The sequence below is a fragment of the Podarcis muralis genome, chromosome 10 (genome assembly GCF_964188315.1).
Source record: "Podarcis muralis chromosome 10, rPodMur119.hap1.1, whole genome shotgun sequence".
Classification (NCBI taxonomy): domain Eukaryota; kingdom Metazoa; phylum Chordata; class Lepidosauria; order Squamata; family Lacertidae; genus Podarcis; species Podarcis muralis.
This window is the reverse complement of record NC_135664.1, coordinates 54,008,333-54,025,487: the sequence shown is the minus strand read 5'-3', so window position 1 is coordinate 54,025,487 and position 17,155 is coordinate 54,008,333. Positions and strand designations below refer to the sequence as shown.

The 17,155-nt window shown below is 45.1% G+C and overlaps 1 protein-coding gene across 4 annotated transcripts in view; it reads right to left on the bottom strand.

The window, feature by feature from the left end:
* Window positions 1-17,155, bottom strand: part of HIPK2 (homeodomain interacting protein kinase 2) — a 172,697-nt gene that overhangs the window by 21,158 nt on the left and 134,384 nt on the right. For all 4 annotated transcript variants that reach the window (XM_028746878.2, XM_028746877.2, XM_028746879.2 and 1 more), the window contains exons 9-12: window positions 15,407-15,528; window positions 8,873-9,015; window positions 5,881-6,060; window positions 274-555 (exon numbers count right to left, since the gene is read on the bottom strand). In XM_028746878.2, coding sequence (XP_028602711.2) covers window positions 274-555; window positions 5,881-6,060; window positions 8,873-9,015; window positions 15,407-15,528 — 727 coding nt within the window. The remainder of the gene's footprint in view (window positions 1-273; window positions 556-5,880; window positions 6,061-8,872; window positions 9,016-15,406; window positions 15,529-17,155) is intronic.

The window sequence follows — 17,155 nt, the reverse complement described above, 5'->3', positions numbered from 1 at the left end:
GGGAGCTCATCCCGTCGCGGGGATTCAAACCGCCAACATTCCGATCGGCAAGCCCTAGGCTCTGTGGTTTAACCCACAGCACCACCCATGTCCCAAAAGCACTTTAAATGGCCATTTAAATTGATTCCAGTGAGTGATGTTAATGTAGCCATGGTCTGACGGACCAGAGTTCTAAACCTCTCACTTCCTCTCTCTTGCACATGCCTGCACATTCAGACCAGGTGTGAGGACAATGTACCCATGCTCCAGCAAACAGGCCCTACACCTCCTCACCTGGTGGGTGCATGTTTCTGCTCCTCCTCCTCGTCCGTGTCACTGCTGATCGTGATAACGCTGACGGCGGGGCTGGGTGTGTCGGGGATGACAATCGTCTGCCGTTGCCGCTCCCGTGTGGTACTGGAAGCCCCATCACCCCACCCACAGGTGACAGAGGTGCTGCAGGCAGGGCTGTTGTGAACCATGGCGCAGCGAGGGGGGGTGTTCTCCTTTACTCGCTTAGACCGCTGTGGGGAGCTGATCGTCTGAGACGAGGACACCTCGAAGTTGGATATATTTCTGAAGAGAGACAAAGAGACATTTACATGCATACAGTTCCACCGCTGCAAATCTTTTCTCCACTTCTAGGTTATGTACATTTCCCCACAGCACAGTTCCGTGCATAAGAAACACGGAAATCTCTATATACAGAGTTAGGCCACTGGCCCACCCAGCTCACGTTGCATCTGCAGGCGAGGCAGTGGATGTGCTGGACTGTCATCTTGCCTGGGTAATGGACTGGATGAGAGCCAGCAAACTGAAACTCAGTCCAGATAAGACATAGGCACTGTTTGTGGGTGGTTCCCTAGATCGGAAGGATGGCAGATCGCCTGCTCTTGATGGTATTACACTCTCTCTGAAGGAGTGGGCATGTAGCTTTAGGGTTCTTCTGGATCCTTTGATGTCACCTGAGCCTCAGGTGGCCACAGTGGCATGGAGTGCTTTTCATCCACTCCAGCTGGTGGCCCAGCTGTGCCTCTATCTGGACAGGGATAACTTAACTCTGTTCTGGTAACCTCTAGGTTAGATTACTGCAATGCATTATATACATAGGGCTGCCTCTGAAGTTCGGAAGCTTCAGGTGGTGTAGAATTCAGCAGCCTGGTTGCTCACCAGGGCATGAGAGCTTGAGCATATTACGCCAACTCAAAGTGGTGGTTTTGACCTAAAAATCCTAAAAGGGCTAAGGACTGCAATACCTCAAGGACCTCCTCTCTCCATATGAACCTACAGGGACCCCAAGATCATCCTCTGAGGCCCTTCTTCACGTGCCTCCTCCATGAGAGGTCTGGAGAATGGCAACAGGAGAACGGGCCTCTTCTGCAGTGACTCCCCGCTTGTGGAATGCTCTCCCCAGGAAGTTTCGGCTGGCGCATTCCTTATACTTCTTTAGGCGCCAGGGGAAACATTTCTCTTAAACCAACCATTTGGCTGATTAACATTCTACGGCTTTTTTAATGTGTTTGCGGGAGGGAAGTTACAGTGGTACCTCGGGTTACATACGCTTCAGGTTACAGACTCCGCTAACCCAGAAATAGTACCTCGGGTTAAGAACTTTGCTTCAGGATGAGAACAGAAATTGCGCGGCAGCGGCACAGCAGCAGCGGTAGGCCCCATTAGCTAAAGTGGTGCTTCAGGTTAAGAACAGTTTCAGGTTAAGAATGGACCTCCGGAACGAATTAAGTACGTAACCAGAGGTACCACTGTATTGTTTTGTGTTTGTTTTATTATTTATTTTGTGTTCTCTTCTTGTATTTTTATGTTGCAAACCACCCTGTGATCTTCGGATGAAGGGGGGGAGGTATATAAATTTAATAAATGATGATGATGATTATGATGATGATACTGGCAATTGCTCACAGTTGCATAGGGCAGAGATCCCAGGCATTACTATTATTATTGTTGTTACTGGTCCCTCTAACAGCAAAACATTACAAGTGTTCAAAGCAAGTCAAGTTTTGGTTCTGGAGGAAACACGCTGCAGCCAGGCTTTGTTTGAATTTTCAGTTCGGTCTGAGAGTGAACAAAGGGAGTAGCTGGAATGTATCAAAGGGAGGGAATTATGGACATATCACACTGCACTGAGTCCTTTGCATAACAAATGACTGCACAGTAGCATTCATGGTGCTTGTTGAATACCAATGAGAAATATAGAGCATTCTTCTCTCAAAAGAAGCATATCACTCATTGGGTTACAATAATGCAAAGTGGAGGCCCCGGGAATCGCTCAGTCTGCAGGGGCCTGGTCTCCTCTCCCACTTCCCTGTGTAAACACTACAGATATGTAGGAGGGGGGTGTTTTGGTAGCCTGAAATGTGCTAGGAGAGCATGTTCCCCTTTTCATTAACTAACCAGGCCTTTGCAGCCTCTGCTCTCCATTTCACGTGGGCACAGAAGGCTGGAATGCACCCAAAGTAAACGAAACAAGGGCAGCAGAGAAAGGAGAAGGATTTAAAGCAGCCGATTTGTACGGAGACAGGGACTGGCTGTAAATTCATTACAGGTCCTCTGGCCTTGGCCAGGGCAGAGCAGAAACGCACACTTCTGTGTTCTGCAAAGTGCAGATCCATTTCAACTCCTCTCTTTTCCATGCTATTAAGAGGGATTTTAGTGTTCATTAAAAGCAATGTTTTGACAGATACGTCGATTAAATTCCACCCACAAAAGAGGCACAGTGTAGTCATGCAAATGGCTCAAACATCTGCCATGACAATGTGCCTCAACACCCACTTGGGAGGAGTTTGATTCAGTCTTGGGAGTGGTTTTAATACGTGCCCAGACATTTCGCCCATGCAGTTATATCTGCTGTGTCACAGGGCAGAACCTGGCTTGTGTTTTGCAGTGCAGAGAGCCAAACTAAGGGATCTGGCCAACTCTCTCATAATTTCTCCTTTTACGGATTTTGCATTTGTGGGAAATAACAACAGCCCCCCTTCCAGTCTAAGGTATTATCCTTGCACCCAGCAGTCACCTGTTGCAAGCACAACTTAATGCATTAATTTAATGTTAAGTGTTTATAATCCACATTTCAACCAGGAGTTCCCAAAGCAATAAAATCATAAGCACTGTAAACAAGTATGTTAAAAGCACACAATCTATATAATAATCCAATAAATGCAGCAGCAGAAATAAGATACAGGCTGCATTTGCACATAGCATAGATTATTAATAGTGGAGAACAATCACATCTCTGATGGTAACGAAACCTGAAGCAAGGTTCATTACTGGACCTCAGGGAACAGGCAGACATATTTATTGATTGATTAAATATCCATTCCTACCCTTCCTCCCAAAGAAGCTATAGAACAGGGATGAGGAACCTGTGACTCTTCAGCTGTCGTTGGACAGCAACTCCCATCTTTTCCCTGGTCATTGGCCACGCTTGCTAGGAATGATGGGAATTACAGTTCCGCAACATCTGGAGGGTCAAAGGGTCCTCACACCTGCACTACAACCTCTATCATCCTTGGGCACTGGCTATGCTGGCTGGGGATACTAGAGGTTCACTATCCCTGTTATAGACTGGGACAGAGGAAAAACTGAGACATTTCTCACTCATTCAGTCAAAAAACATAGGCCAACCATATAAAGACAGGGACAGAGTATTCACTAGCAATCGTGATATTTCATCTATAATAGAAGGGGGCATAATTTTGAAGTTGAGGCAAGCCAGTCTTGATGCAGTGAGACTGCAGTGCTTTCATATACTCATATTTTATTTTATCTTTTTTAAAAAAATTAGAGGTTCTCTCCAGTACAGGAGAGGGGAAGTGCACAGCAAAATGGTGTCATGCCACAAAGCAATCACAATAGGAATGGATGTGTTAACTGGGTGAACGATCTCATTTCCCCACATATAAGACTGAAGGTATCCAGGGGGTATTTCATAGTGTGGGTAATGGCTTCTGTTTGTTGGAATGTCACTAAAATCCCATCTTCTCAGAAGCCTATTCATAGTAGGAAGGTAAGGTAAAAGTAAAGGACTCCTGGATGGTTAAGGCCAGTCAAAGATGACTACGGGGTGCAGCGCTCATCTCGCTTTCAGGCCGAGGGAGCCAGCATTTGTCCACAGACAGCTTTCCGGGTCACATGGGCAGCATGACTAAACCGTTTCTGGCACAAAGGGCCATTTACCTTCCTGCCACAGCGGCACCTATTTATCTACTTGCACTGGCGTGCTTTCAAACTGCTAGGTTGGCAGAAGCTGGGACAGAGCAACAGGAGCTCATCCCATAGTGCGGATTCGAACTGCCAACCTTCCGACCAGCAAGCCCAAGAGGCTCAGTGGTTTAGACCACAGAGCCACCTGTGCCCCTAGTAGCTTTATATCCCCAGTTTAAACAAGGAGAGAAAGGAAAATAAATAATTAGAGACCATTAGCAGAATACCCTTGAAATTGCAAGATACTGGTAACTTCCAAGTGTCATTAATCTGCGGTAGTTTGTATAATCCATTGACTCGTCTGCTTCTTATGAACGATACGATCATCTCAAACATAAGGCATAAGGCATCCTCTGCCATCACACTGTCTATATTTAACTTGATCTGCTCTCTGTGTGTCTATGTCTGTGCATATGTGTATACACACACGCGCACACACTCATTCGCTGAAGCAGAAATAACAGGCCTTTAAAAGTGGTTCAATATTCTCCTATTTTGCCAAGACATCACTTTAATGGGTTTAAACAGGTCCAATTGCATAGGCTTCTGTTGGAGTGGCTTTCAGACTTCCTCATGGGAAACAGAGCAGAACCTTCTGCAGTGCATGTGGAGTATGCTAATACTTAATACTCAATTCCCATCAGAGAAATTCTAAGCCAGAGGGAAGGAACTGCTGATGCACCATTTGCACTCTTGTCAGTCCCCTCTCCCTCTGCGGCCATTCCAAAAAAGGTGGCACATCAGAAACTGTAACTGGAACAAGTGGGATCTGAAACAAAATACCTCGGGGCAGGCTGCTCCTCTTTAGTGTTCCTCCCAGACACTACAACATGTTCCTTTGCACTCCATTCTCTTCTTCCTTGCCCCCATTTCCCTCTCCCCAACAACAGAGTCTAAGCATTCTGGGGCTACTGACCATGCCTAGTCCATTGGGCTGCTTGGGTTTTGGTTTTTACACCCTGTTCACCCACCCCCCAATATTTTTCCTACATCTGCAAATCTTGAGGTCCTACTGAGCAAGCTGGTTTTTAAAATTAAATATATATATATTATTTTCTTGCAAATCCACAAATTTACTTTGCAGCCTTTGTCAATCCCTCTCAGACCTATTGCTTTCTCCATAAATAAGAATTACAGCAGCCTAAAGGGTTGTTCCAGGGCAGTGCCACCTCTTAATTTTATTTGTATACTGCCCTCCATCCATAGATTCCAGGTGCACAACACAAAAATGCAAGGTGAAAAACACACACACACAAAAAAACACACAATGAAAACAAGAGCAAATTAATAACGCCCACTCAACCCCGTTCCCACATCACATTTATTTCCATGTTTTGGTAAAGGCAGCCTGATGTGCAGCAGGGTGGTGTGTGGGGTGCCTTTACTGAGGGAAGAGGAAGCAGATGGATTTAGGAGGGTCAGCAGCCCCATTCCTGATCTAGTCCAGGGAAAGGGAATCTGTGTCCCTCCAGATGTTGCTGGACTACAACCTCAACCAATCCTGACCATTGATCATCCTGGCTGGAACTGATGGGAGTTAGGAGTCGCAGCAACATCTGGAGGACCCCAGGTCTCCCACCCTGACCTAGTCTCTCACCTTAACCACAAGGCAGTGCGGCGAACAGAAAATACCTTCCTTGTCTCCCTCCTTTATATCATCCCCCCCCCCTTTCCGGTGCCTACCTTGCTGATGACTGGTGTTGTTTATTTTTCCGAGAGGAGGTGGTGCTGGTTGGCTGTTGCCTCATGACGTGAGCGACACCCACGTTTAAGGGCTGGGCTGCTGGAAGGGTGACGTGACTTGCTAAAAGTGCCGGCTGTTGCATGATGGGATTGTAGTGGCTTCCATGAGCGTGTGTGCTCCTGCGAGAAAAGCGGAGAGAAAGGCGTTTTGCACATTTTGAGAAGAATGCGCATAAATGAATGACAAACACAACAGCATCCCAGACAGCTCAATGTAGGGTATTTCAGCGCTGGCATCAGGCTTTTTTAGACATACAGTTGTACCTTGGAAGTCGAACGGAATCCGTTCCGGAAGTCCATTTGACTTCCAAAACGTTAGGAATTGGTGATTGACTGCAGGAAGCTCTTGTAGCCAATCAGAAGATGCGGAAGCCCCGTAAGACATTCGGCTGCCAAAAATAGTTTGCAAACCGGAAGAGTCACTTCCGGGTTTGCGGCGTTCATGAGCCAAAACCCTCGACTTGCAAGGTGTTCAGGATCCAAGGTACAACTGTACTGACTTGACCAATGGCTCACATGAGGTTTAGCCACAGGCTAGTATTCTTTTCAGTAAGACGCACTGCTCAGTGCTGCAGGTAGGTAAGTTTAGATTCTAATCAGCCTTATGGGGAGCGAATTACGGGCTCTTTAGGCGGCAACACGTTTTCTTTGACTTACTGCAACATGTGGCACGGCAGCCCTGCTGCATATGGGGCCCATCCTGCTCATTCTGCTGCGTGGGTCCCTGGACATCTCCCCCAAAGTTCTGCCCCGATGGCTCAACTGACAGCCTCTTCCACTGCCATAGTTCCTTTGATGCGCATTCGCATTACAAGGGCAAGGACTATTTCTGACAATGGATAGAGCAGAGGGAAGACAGCAACGTGGGAGGGAGACCAGGGGAGGGGCGGAACTACACCAGAATTCCATCTGCCTGCTGCAAGTTGCAAGCTTCCATTATTCGCCTCGGCACAAAGGCTTCAAAGAGGGCAATAAATAAGTATCAACTTCCCTCCGCGATTCCGTGGAAGCAGTTAGCGATCCAAGAACAAAACTGCAGAGAGCTTCTGCGGCGTGTGCCGACGTACAGAGGAGAGTCGTCCGCATACAGCTTTTAAGAAGCATTTAATGGGGGAAGCAAGAAAGAGGAAGCTCAAAGATCATAAAAGGGCTGCTGCCAGTTGCTCTTTCTGAGAAGTCATTTTGCTACAAGCACAGAGGCTCAGGAAGCACTCCCGGAGAAACGGTGGCTTTATTAATGCCTTATTCTTAGCCTCTTGCAAAGATCAGTTGGGTGCCGGGTAGGAGAGGCAGTGCCAGCCATCTTAATGTTTTGTCTGCAAAACTATATTAAACGGTTTGTTTAATATAGTAATGCATCCCACAGTGTGTGACTTGTGAGAAATAACCTTTTCATTTCTTCTTCTTTTTTTAAGAGTTTATGTGCATGTTGACCCTAGCCCATGAGAGCTGATCATTTGCATCTATTCCCATATTCAAGACTTGGCTTATAGCATGTTAAGGTAGCAGCAGGTTGAAGGTTGTTATGCACAAGCTTTCTAAGTAAGCACCACGTACATTAGGTTGCTTACCTTTAGTGCTGCTGAAGCACTGCTTTTCTGCAGTTAGCTGAAAGCGTATTTAAAATGGAAGTTCTGCTCAAGCTCTTAATATAGTACTATATTATCCAGTAGCTTCCTTGCCCATTACTAATATTCTCCTATTATGACTATTCACAAGTTAAGTTCCACTCAGCAAAGATCCCCAGCAACATTAATTAAAAGCTTCCTCTTTGCAGGTCTTGCCTAACTTATGGCTACTTGCTGACTGCAGCTGGAGGATTTGTGATGAAGAACCTCTTGAATAGCCTATCTTAACTGCCCCAGTGTCAGTTTCTGTACCCACATGAAGGATTACCAATTTCTTCTAATTGCTTTTTCTTTTTCTTAAACAATAAAATACACTCATTCTCTTCACATTCCACGCCAATACTGTACTCTCCAATGAATTATGCCCAACATCTCAGCATTATTCCCAAAATGTGGCAACACACTGGACATATGGCTCTAGTTGTGGCATAGTCAATGTTGAGCAGAAATGGTCAAGCAAAGCACTACTAAGGCTTTTAAGGGCTCGTGTGCCTTTAATTAAACATTTTCTGTTTGCAGGTCTTGCCCAGGCAGGTTGGCGCCACACCTGTGTTATTATTGCAAAAATATTTGCCAAAACTCAGGCCTGAAGAGATACAAGACACTCCTGAAAACATTGCAATAAAAGAAAACCGAGAAGTTTGTCACTCGGTCGATACATAAAAAGAGAGCAAACAAATTTCAGGGGAAAGGGCTAGTGTAGAATTAACTTTCATTTGGTTCCCTGGGACAAAAAGTAGGGAAGAAATCAGAAGAGTTCAAGGTAGTCATTCTTTTTGACCAGGGATGACTTTTTCACACAAGGTTATGGTCTTTGGCCTAGAAGACCCTGGAGTGAATCTTGCAGTTTTCAAAGCAGTTTTCTTTATGGGAAACAGCTTCTGCTGTTTATATTAAAAATGTTATACATACAAAGTAGCAAAAGCTGGGGTGATGGCACTTAGCCAACCTTTCTGCGGTGGAGTCACTGTTGGTTATGAGGAGGAAGAGTGGCAGGGAGGTTGACACTGCGCAAACACGCCAGCAAGAGCAACATACTGGCTCCTGCTGGTGTGTTTGCACAGTGCCAACGTCCTCACTGCATTGCCCCTCTCCCTCTCTGTAAGCAGCAGCGACTCCACTGTCAGGAGGTTGGATAAACATCACCACATCCTGCTATTCACTACCATGCATACGAAACAAGCACCCGCGAGTTATGTGCTTAGCTCATGCAGCTATTATGCAATGAAGATGGGATCACAGATACTGAGGCTCTCACAAAGTTGGTACCTTACAGACAGATACAAATTTTCCTTCCTGTTTACCTCCAGTCTGCCAGGGGCTGGGTCGCTGCCATGGTCTCCGGAATTACAGTTGCATGCTGGACTGAGGTGTGGGCGGCTACCCCAGTCAGCTGTTGCCAAGCTGGGGGGAGCAGGATCTGCTGAGTACCGCTAGGCCAGGCTTGCTGTAGAACAGAACGATCACAAAATTCAGTGCCAACCCGTACTTTTTAAAGAAGCATGTTACAAACTAGACCGCACAGAACAGATTCAATATAAGTCGGCAGGGGGAAAAATCCCATGGAACTAATTCAAAGGCAACAAGCGTAGCTCAGTCAGTTTTGGACAAGGCAAAGAGCAGCATGCTATAAAGTCGAGAGGACGTCAACCCAACTTTAAACCAAGGTCTTTTCAAAGAAGCTGTGAAGGCAAAATTGCTGGTATTAAAAGCTTAAGTACAAATGCACGTTTCTTATCTGTTGCAGTGGAAGCAGCATAATCCTAGGCAACAGGACTTACTCTCTTGTAGGGGCTGCAATGCTAAGCAGACTTACTTTGGAGTAAGTAAGCTCTATTGAACTCACTTAGCTTCTGAGTAAATATGCACAGAATCAGGCTGCAAGGGTGTTTAGGGGTGCACTCCGACCTCAAAGTCTGTGTTCAATGGGGCTTACGTTTGGGAAAGTATATACGGCACTGGATTTCACATGCACACCTACTAGGGAATATGCTTCACTGAACCCAATAGGACTTACTCCCAGGTAAGTGTGCACAAAATTGCAGCTATTCACCCTAGCAGGCTTGCACAGGCAGCCGTACACTTTTACTCAGAAGTCCAAATGAGTTCAAAGGGAGCTAGATCAGGCCAATGGCCCATCTAGCCCAACACCCTGTTCACACAGTGGACCAAGATGCCCGTGAGAAGCCCTCAAGCACAATGGCACCCTCCCCTCCTGTGGGGAACTGGTATTCAGAAGTGTTTCTGCCTCTGACAGTGGATCACTCCTGAGTGGATCACTTCATAGGATCAGACTCCTCCCCCCCACATCCTTTATTATTTTATTCACATTATATACATTCTTTACAACAAACAACTCCAAAATAAACAGACAACTCCAAAATAAAATCATATGTAACAAAACCATAAGTCTCATGCTTTCATTTACACTCTCCGATACCTTTAGTTGATATTTCTTGCTGCTTTCTGCTTTCCTTATAGAATCTTTATGAAAATTTAAATCTCTTAAATCCTATACCAATCTTTAACAGTTTCAATTAATCCCTTCACCTCCCTCCCCCACAGCCCAGTACTTCCCTCCACTATTCACTTTATTTGTTATTCCATCCTTAATATATTATTGCCCTATCTCCTTGCGCCTTTTAAACTTTTGCATATTAATTTTGAAACTCCAGCACCGACTTTTTGCATGTATTCCTTAACGCATTCCCACTCTTTATTAATTTTTTGATTAGAGTAGCCTCTAATTGATGCTGTTAATTTTGCCATCTCCGCGAATTCAAGAAATTTGATTCTCCATTCTAATAATTCTGGTATTTTATCAGTTTTCTAATTTTTTGCCACAATGATTCTGGCTGCCGCGGTTGGGTAAAGGAATACATTCCTTTTACATAGGAGCAGACTCTTGAGTGGGATATTTGAGATGTTACAGTTTGACTTCGCCCCCAGAAGGCGCACACTTTTCTTCCAAGCCGGATGAATTTTCTCCCAAGCCGGATGAATGCCAACCAATACCCATGTGCCATTTGACATCAGTGACTTAAAAAATGTCATGGGGACTTTTGAAGAAACATATATTATCAAGAAAGTGTTCGGATTGTGAAATGTTAGGTTCCATCAAACGGGCGCAAAGTCCTCTTTTCTTTTGGTATCTTCTAAAGTGGTGCTAGGAGGTGCCAAGGCCTGTTCCGTGTGAGCAGCCTCACTGCCATGTAAGCATATTTCTGCACAGACTGTCACCTAAGACATGCGCAAGTGTCATCTTGCTCAAATGACTCAATTTTGGAGTCATATTATATTTTACAAGTAGGTCACATTCAGATTCCCCCTGCATGACACGGCAGGGCAACTTAATCCCTTCTGAGAACAGATTTAAGAAATGCATGTGCTAAAAGATTTGCTTGCTCCTGGAAGCCAAGGGTGGCAGCTTAATACCCACAGCTGCGAGCACTCAACACTCCGAAGGCCGAAATTCTGCACAAAAGCACTTTGGATTTTACACTCAAAAATAATGAATAATTTGTTTCAGGCGTTCAAGAATTGGGAGCAGGCTTTTTTCCTAGCCGTTTGCATGGAAGAGGTTAACTGGGAGAATCCAGACCACTGGTTCGACTGGGGCACCATCCATTTCCATGGCTAAGCACTCATTTTGTCCTCAGATAGCCACATAAAGACTTGATCCTATGCATGCTTACTCAGGAATTAGCCCCACTGGGTTCGGCCTGATCCTACGCACACTGACCTGGGAGTCAGCTTCCCTTAAAGTCAGCAGGACTTGCTTCTGAGTGAATATGTAGATGGGGAACCTGTGGCCCTTTGGATGTTATTAGACTACAACTCCCATCAGCCCTGGCCCTTGAGTTTGCTGGCTTAGGCTGATGGGAGTGGGAGTTCAACAACATTTAGAGGGCCACACGGTCCTCACCCCTGGCTGCCTATGGGTTTCTATCCAACGGTCAGCCCGAACATTAGGCAAAGTTTGGTGACCACCTCAGGTAGCTGACTCCGGGCATCATGAAAGGGTAGCACATTGTTATTCATTTGTTTTTATTATTATGCTTTTACTGCCAGTGACTTTCTCTCTCAGGTACCAAAATAACGTGGCTGGTCTTGGGTACTAAGCACCCTCACAGGGAGTGGAAGCGTTGCTTGCTCTGCCTCGGGCAGCACAATGCCATTGTGGGCAGCATGGTAGGGTGCAGGTGTTTACCTGACCTCCTGGCAGGTGAGCTGCTGCTGCTACTTACCAGGAGGGGTGAAGCAGCAGCGAGGTCCACAACATTCAAACACACTGGCTGAATGAAGTCGGCACTGCTGCTGGTGTATTTGCATTACGCTGCCCTCCCTACTACCTCATTCCTCCCCTCTTGTTAAGTTGCCATGATTCACCTGTTGTGAGATTATATAAGTGTCTCTGCCTTACCATACCACCTGTGACTGGCAAAATGTATTGAGCTGGCATTAGTCTACATCCTCATGAAAAACCCTGATCTTGTGATCTGTGTGTGTGTGCGCGCGCGCACGCACGCACGCACACATACACATTTCTTTTCCAATTTTTAAGGAAGAAATTCAGGTTCTCTAATGCAAAATCTGATTCCCCTCCCCACCAAAAGGACAAGCCCCGACCAGGAATCATGGCAGTCCTACCTTAACAGGTCATATCTCTTTAAGAAGCTGCAGCTATGCTTACAAAGAGTGCAACCAGAGCTGTCTCTCACCTGTACAGTCAGGCAAACTGATATAGTTGCCTCGTGTGGGTAAAAACAAATCCTAAAAGGTTGGATGTGATGACTGATTTTTCACCACCTGCTCCAGGAATTGCATGCAGCACACTTCATCTGACTTGCATATCACATTTCCTGCAATCAACATCTCTGAAGATAATATAGCAGCTTCAGCCCATCAGTCTTACCCTTCCAGTGATGTTGGGCGTAAATATTTCACAGTATCAGGACCTTAAAGCAGGGTTGCTATTTCCCCCCTCCTGTCAGAGGGGAAAAGCCACGTGCCAAAAACTCAACAGGCACAGCTTTCTACCTACTGGGGACAGCTGCACCTTTTGAATTATTGTTTGTCATGTAGCTCTTAAAATGCACAGCATCTCAAGCTAGGAAAGAAGGTGGCAACTTAGAAATGTTCTTCAAAGAGGTCAGTTTCTAAATTGAGAGCTGTGAGGGCTTAAGCATCCATAGATGTCACAGCCTGTGGGCTTGAAGCCCTTTTCCCAACTTGGTGCCCCTTCAGATATTTTGGCCCAAAATTCCCATCATCCCTGAACATTGGCCCATGCTGGCCAGGGCTGATGGAAGTTGAAGCCCAAAACACCTGGAAGGCACCAGGTTGAGGCTGGCTGTTACCTGATAGTTTCATGAGTTACGTGGAATTTATTCCTTTGACCCTCTATATTAATTGTTTATTGCGGTGATGTTTTGAAACTCTAGATCCTTGCTTGGGACTACCTGTTTCGTTCGAAAAGTTCAGGGTGGGGAACCTATGGCTCATCGGACATTGCCATACAACTACCCTTCTGTCACCTGTCACAACTATATACGATATATACGATATCTTTATTGTCATTGTCCCATGCAGAACAATGAAATCGAAAAACTACATAAAACTACATAAAACATTCAAAAACTCTGAAACCTCATTTTAAATCATTAGTCCTAACAAACCCTGACTCCCCTCCAGGGAGCTCTCAGCCGCAGCGTCTGCATGCGCCGCCATCTTGGACCTTCAACTAATCATGGGTGTGGCCCTTTATGAAAGCGCAGGATTAGTTTTTTAATTTTTTGGGGCTCCTGCAGAATGTAAAAATCCCAGGCTGTGCTCACACTTCAATCTTTAGCTACTGTTTAAGTGGTACGGATAGCCTCCACTTCTGCCTTAGCGTTCAGCTTAGCTCCATGTTTTGAGCCTGTCTACTGGGATTGCCAGTTGTACTAAGGCCAACTGAGAAGTCTGGAATATGTTCTGAGTTTTGAAACTGTACACGCTCACAGCCAGACCATTTCACACGGTGCTTCGGTCCAAATATTTTACATATTTACGTTTGCAAAATTCACTTACTTTCTTTTAGCTTTGGGAGGAGCCAAACCCTCCTCCTTTCTCGTTCGCCCTTTTGAATTGCTCCCATTTATTTTATTTTTAAATGAGGCGGGTAGGTCTGTCTTTCCATCCTGCCGCCGCCGCCCCCTTCCCCTCGAGTTTACCACTTGGAAAAGGATGGCGTGCTTTTCATGGAGGTGGACTTCATTCATGTCAAAGAGGCAGCTGCTTAACAAAGACTCTTCATGGGAACAGGAGGCACCACTTAGTTAATGAAAAGGAAATCAGGCAAGCTTCAAGTTCTTTTCCATACTGCCTTTCCCAGATAAGCTGGGCTGGCAGCAGGCAAAAGGAAAAGGACTGAACTAACACTCGCCGGAATGCTATCCAGGCAAGGCAACGCTTTGGCAGGATTTTGGAGTCTGCTGATGCCTGAGAACGCTGGAATGCTTTGGCATAGACAACGACATTCGCTCTGACACACTGATTCAAATTGAATTAGTCTGGAATACAAGGGGGCTCATATAATGGGATGGTCAGAGTCCCCAAGGCTGCATATGCACGGCTACGTTTAAAGCACATGGCTTTCCCCCAAGAATCCTGTGAACTATAGTTTGCTATGGGTGCTGGGAACTGTAGCTCTGTGAAAGGTAAGCTATAATCCCTGGGATTCTTTGGGGTGCTTTAAATGTAAGGTGCGTAGGCAGCCTAAGTGTCTGGCAGCACAGCCTAAGTGTTTGGCAGCTGTGGTCGAATGCCCCGCACCCTGTATGGAGCTGCCTTATGAAGAGTCAGACCTTTGCTTCACCTGACCTAAAATGACCTCTGCTATATTCCTAGTGCACCATGTTCAGTGATGTCATTATTAATATTTAGACTTTATTTCCCTAACACAATGAAGAGAAGATGTAGAACAGATCGTTCATCCTCAATGTCTTTTTTTTTTTGGTCTTTGGGACAAGTGGATTTAAAAAAACTGAGAGATAGCAAATTCTGTGAAACTGCATGGTGTTCTCAGGCGCCATTAGACTGAGTTCATAGACCACTTAAAGAATATACAAATTTGTCAGCCCAAATTCATAGGAATCTAAATGAAACAAGGTCAAGAAATATCAATATATAATCAACATTTTTAAATCGGCAATCACAATGAGTAGGAATCATTAAATGTGAAAAAAAGGAATACCATTGTGTTGAAGAATCATCTTATTAAATGCACATGTTCCTCACTGTATTTTCCTATGACTTTTATTTTATGTCTCACACTCATAAGTTTTTAATTAAAGTATTCACACTATACCTCGTAAACTTCTTCCCCACCCCTAGCCCTTTTTGACCCTTTTCTAACCCCTGGGTTTTTATTCACCCTGATCCCAGGGGGTCGATAGTGACAGTTTTGGGGGATCTGCATTCATGAGAGACTCTAGGGAATTAAAAGCTGGTGGGTAAAAAAACTGCAGCATCATGAATCCTTTAATAGTCAAAATCCAAATTAGCATCCACACACAAGTGGCACTCTCCTAATTAATAAACTGAAAAAATAGTTGCTCTCTGCATCCAATTCTTTGCATTACGACTGACAGTTTACAGTAAGAGCTGTTCAACAGTGGAACGGACTTCCTCGTAAAATGGTGGACTCTCCTTCCTTGGAGGTTTTTAAGCAGAGGTTGAGTAGCCATCTATCATGTACGATCTAGTTGAGATTCCTGCATTGCAGGGGGTCAGACCAGATGACTCTCGGGGTCCCTTAAACAACTCTACAATTCTACGGTTCTATTCAAATTTACCTGTGCTAAAAGTCCTGGCTGGATCTGAAGGGGCTGAGCCCCAGGAGCCTGAGTGACGATTGGAACAGCGTTCTCCATCCGGACTGAATACCCAGCATGCTTTGAAGGGGACGTCTGTAACCCTGTGAAAAGAAAAGATAAAAAGTGTTAGCCATCATCAGTTGCTTTTCTAGGAACAAGCACCTTAAATTCTCCTGGGCAACTCTCCTCTCTGGCCAGAAGGACTTTCTGGTTGTCAATCATGCCATTTTATCACATCGAAACCTGCCATTTGAACATGTCTCTTCTCACATTCCATGCGCTGGCCGAAGCGGACTACTCCTGGTTTAGGTGAATAAATTGTTACCACTCAGAACCATAGGCCAGAACGATTCAATACAAATAGAATCACAAAGCACATACAGAAGCACAGGTCAACGTAATGTAACGTGTTTCACTAAACACGCATACAATAAAAGAATTGAACTGTAAGGCTTCCCCACCTGAAGAAAGGGCCCCCAGACCCTCCACATAGATTAAAATATGGGTGCTACAAATACAAGGGAGGGGAAAAAATACCTCACTCACCCCACTAGGACTTTTTTTGAAGGCTGGCTCTGCTATTTCCAGCAGTACCTCAGGCAAATAATCATTAGAAAGGAAATTACTAGCTTTAGATTTCATAAAGCCCGAAACTGTAATTCTAGCATCATCACCACCACAGCTCAGATCTATCAATTTATTTCAGGAGAAATTTGATTTTCCACTAGCTAGCTTTTTCTTAGGCAGGAAGGAGTTTCTCCTTTGTATTATTCCACCTTATTGCTCTCCACAGAGTTCTCTGCAGTGTCTATACACGGTTATAATAATATGCCAACCTAGACTGGGCATTCAATTCCAGTTGTGGCCTAGCCAATGATAAGCAAAGCTGGAGCCACTAGGCCAGTTTTTAGCATCTCTGAAAATCAGGCTCTACAATCCTCTGAATGCAGACTATACCTCAATCCAATAAAGGAGGCTCTCTTCAACCCAGATCCTTTTTGGCTTCCCTCACCAATTGAGGCGGAGAGACGGTTCCTGCTTGGTGGTGGCACCCTTACTGTGGAATGCTCTCCCCAGGGAAACTTGCCTCGCGCCTGCCTTGACATCTTTTGGGAGCCAAGGAAACACGTTCTTCTTTTCCTGGACTGCTTAAAATCCACTGTGAATTAATTTTATGCTGCTTTTACATCTGCAGACTCCTTTTATGCTACTTCTCCCGATTGTTTTAATGTTGCTGTTTTAATCTGCCTTGTTGTAATTTAATATACGCAATAACACATTTCATACACCATACGCTCATAAAAAAGAGAGTCATACCCAACCTTACAAAGGCTTAGTGGTTTTAACTTTTTGTAAGTCACCTCACCCTGGGAAGCTGTTGGAGAGTGAGGTATAAATCCCTGTGATAAATTAAATTAAATAAACAGAAATGAGGACCTGCCAACTCAGAGCAAATATGCTGCATTCGGAAGGCTGAAAAGAGCATAGCGATAAGGATATAAGTGAGTCAAATGATATTGAAACACTTTGTGAGCGTTCAAACTTTCTTGGTTGATCCTGCACTGTGATATAGGAACCACCGGCGGTCGCTTTGCCCTTTCAAGTCAACCCTGAAACCGCAATGACAGCAACAGAGGAAAGCCAGATGGTTGTGACGGTAACAGAGGAAAAGCCAAGTGATTCACTTAGCTTTCCATCACATACTGAAGAGGCCAGCTAGCTTCAGTG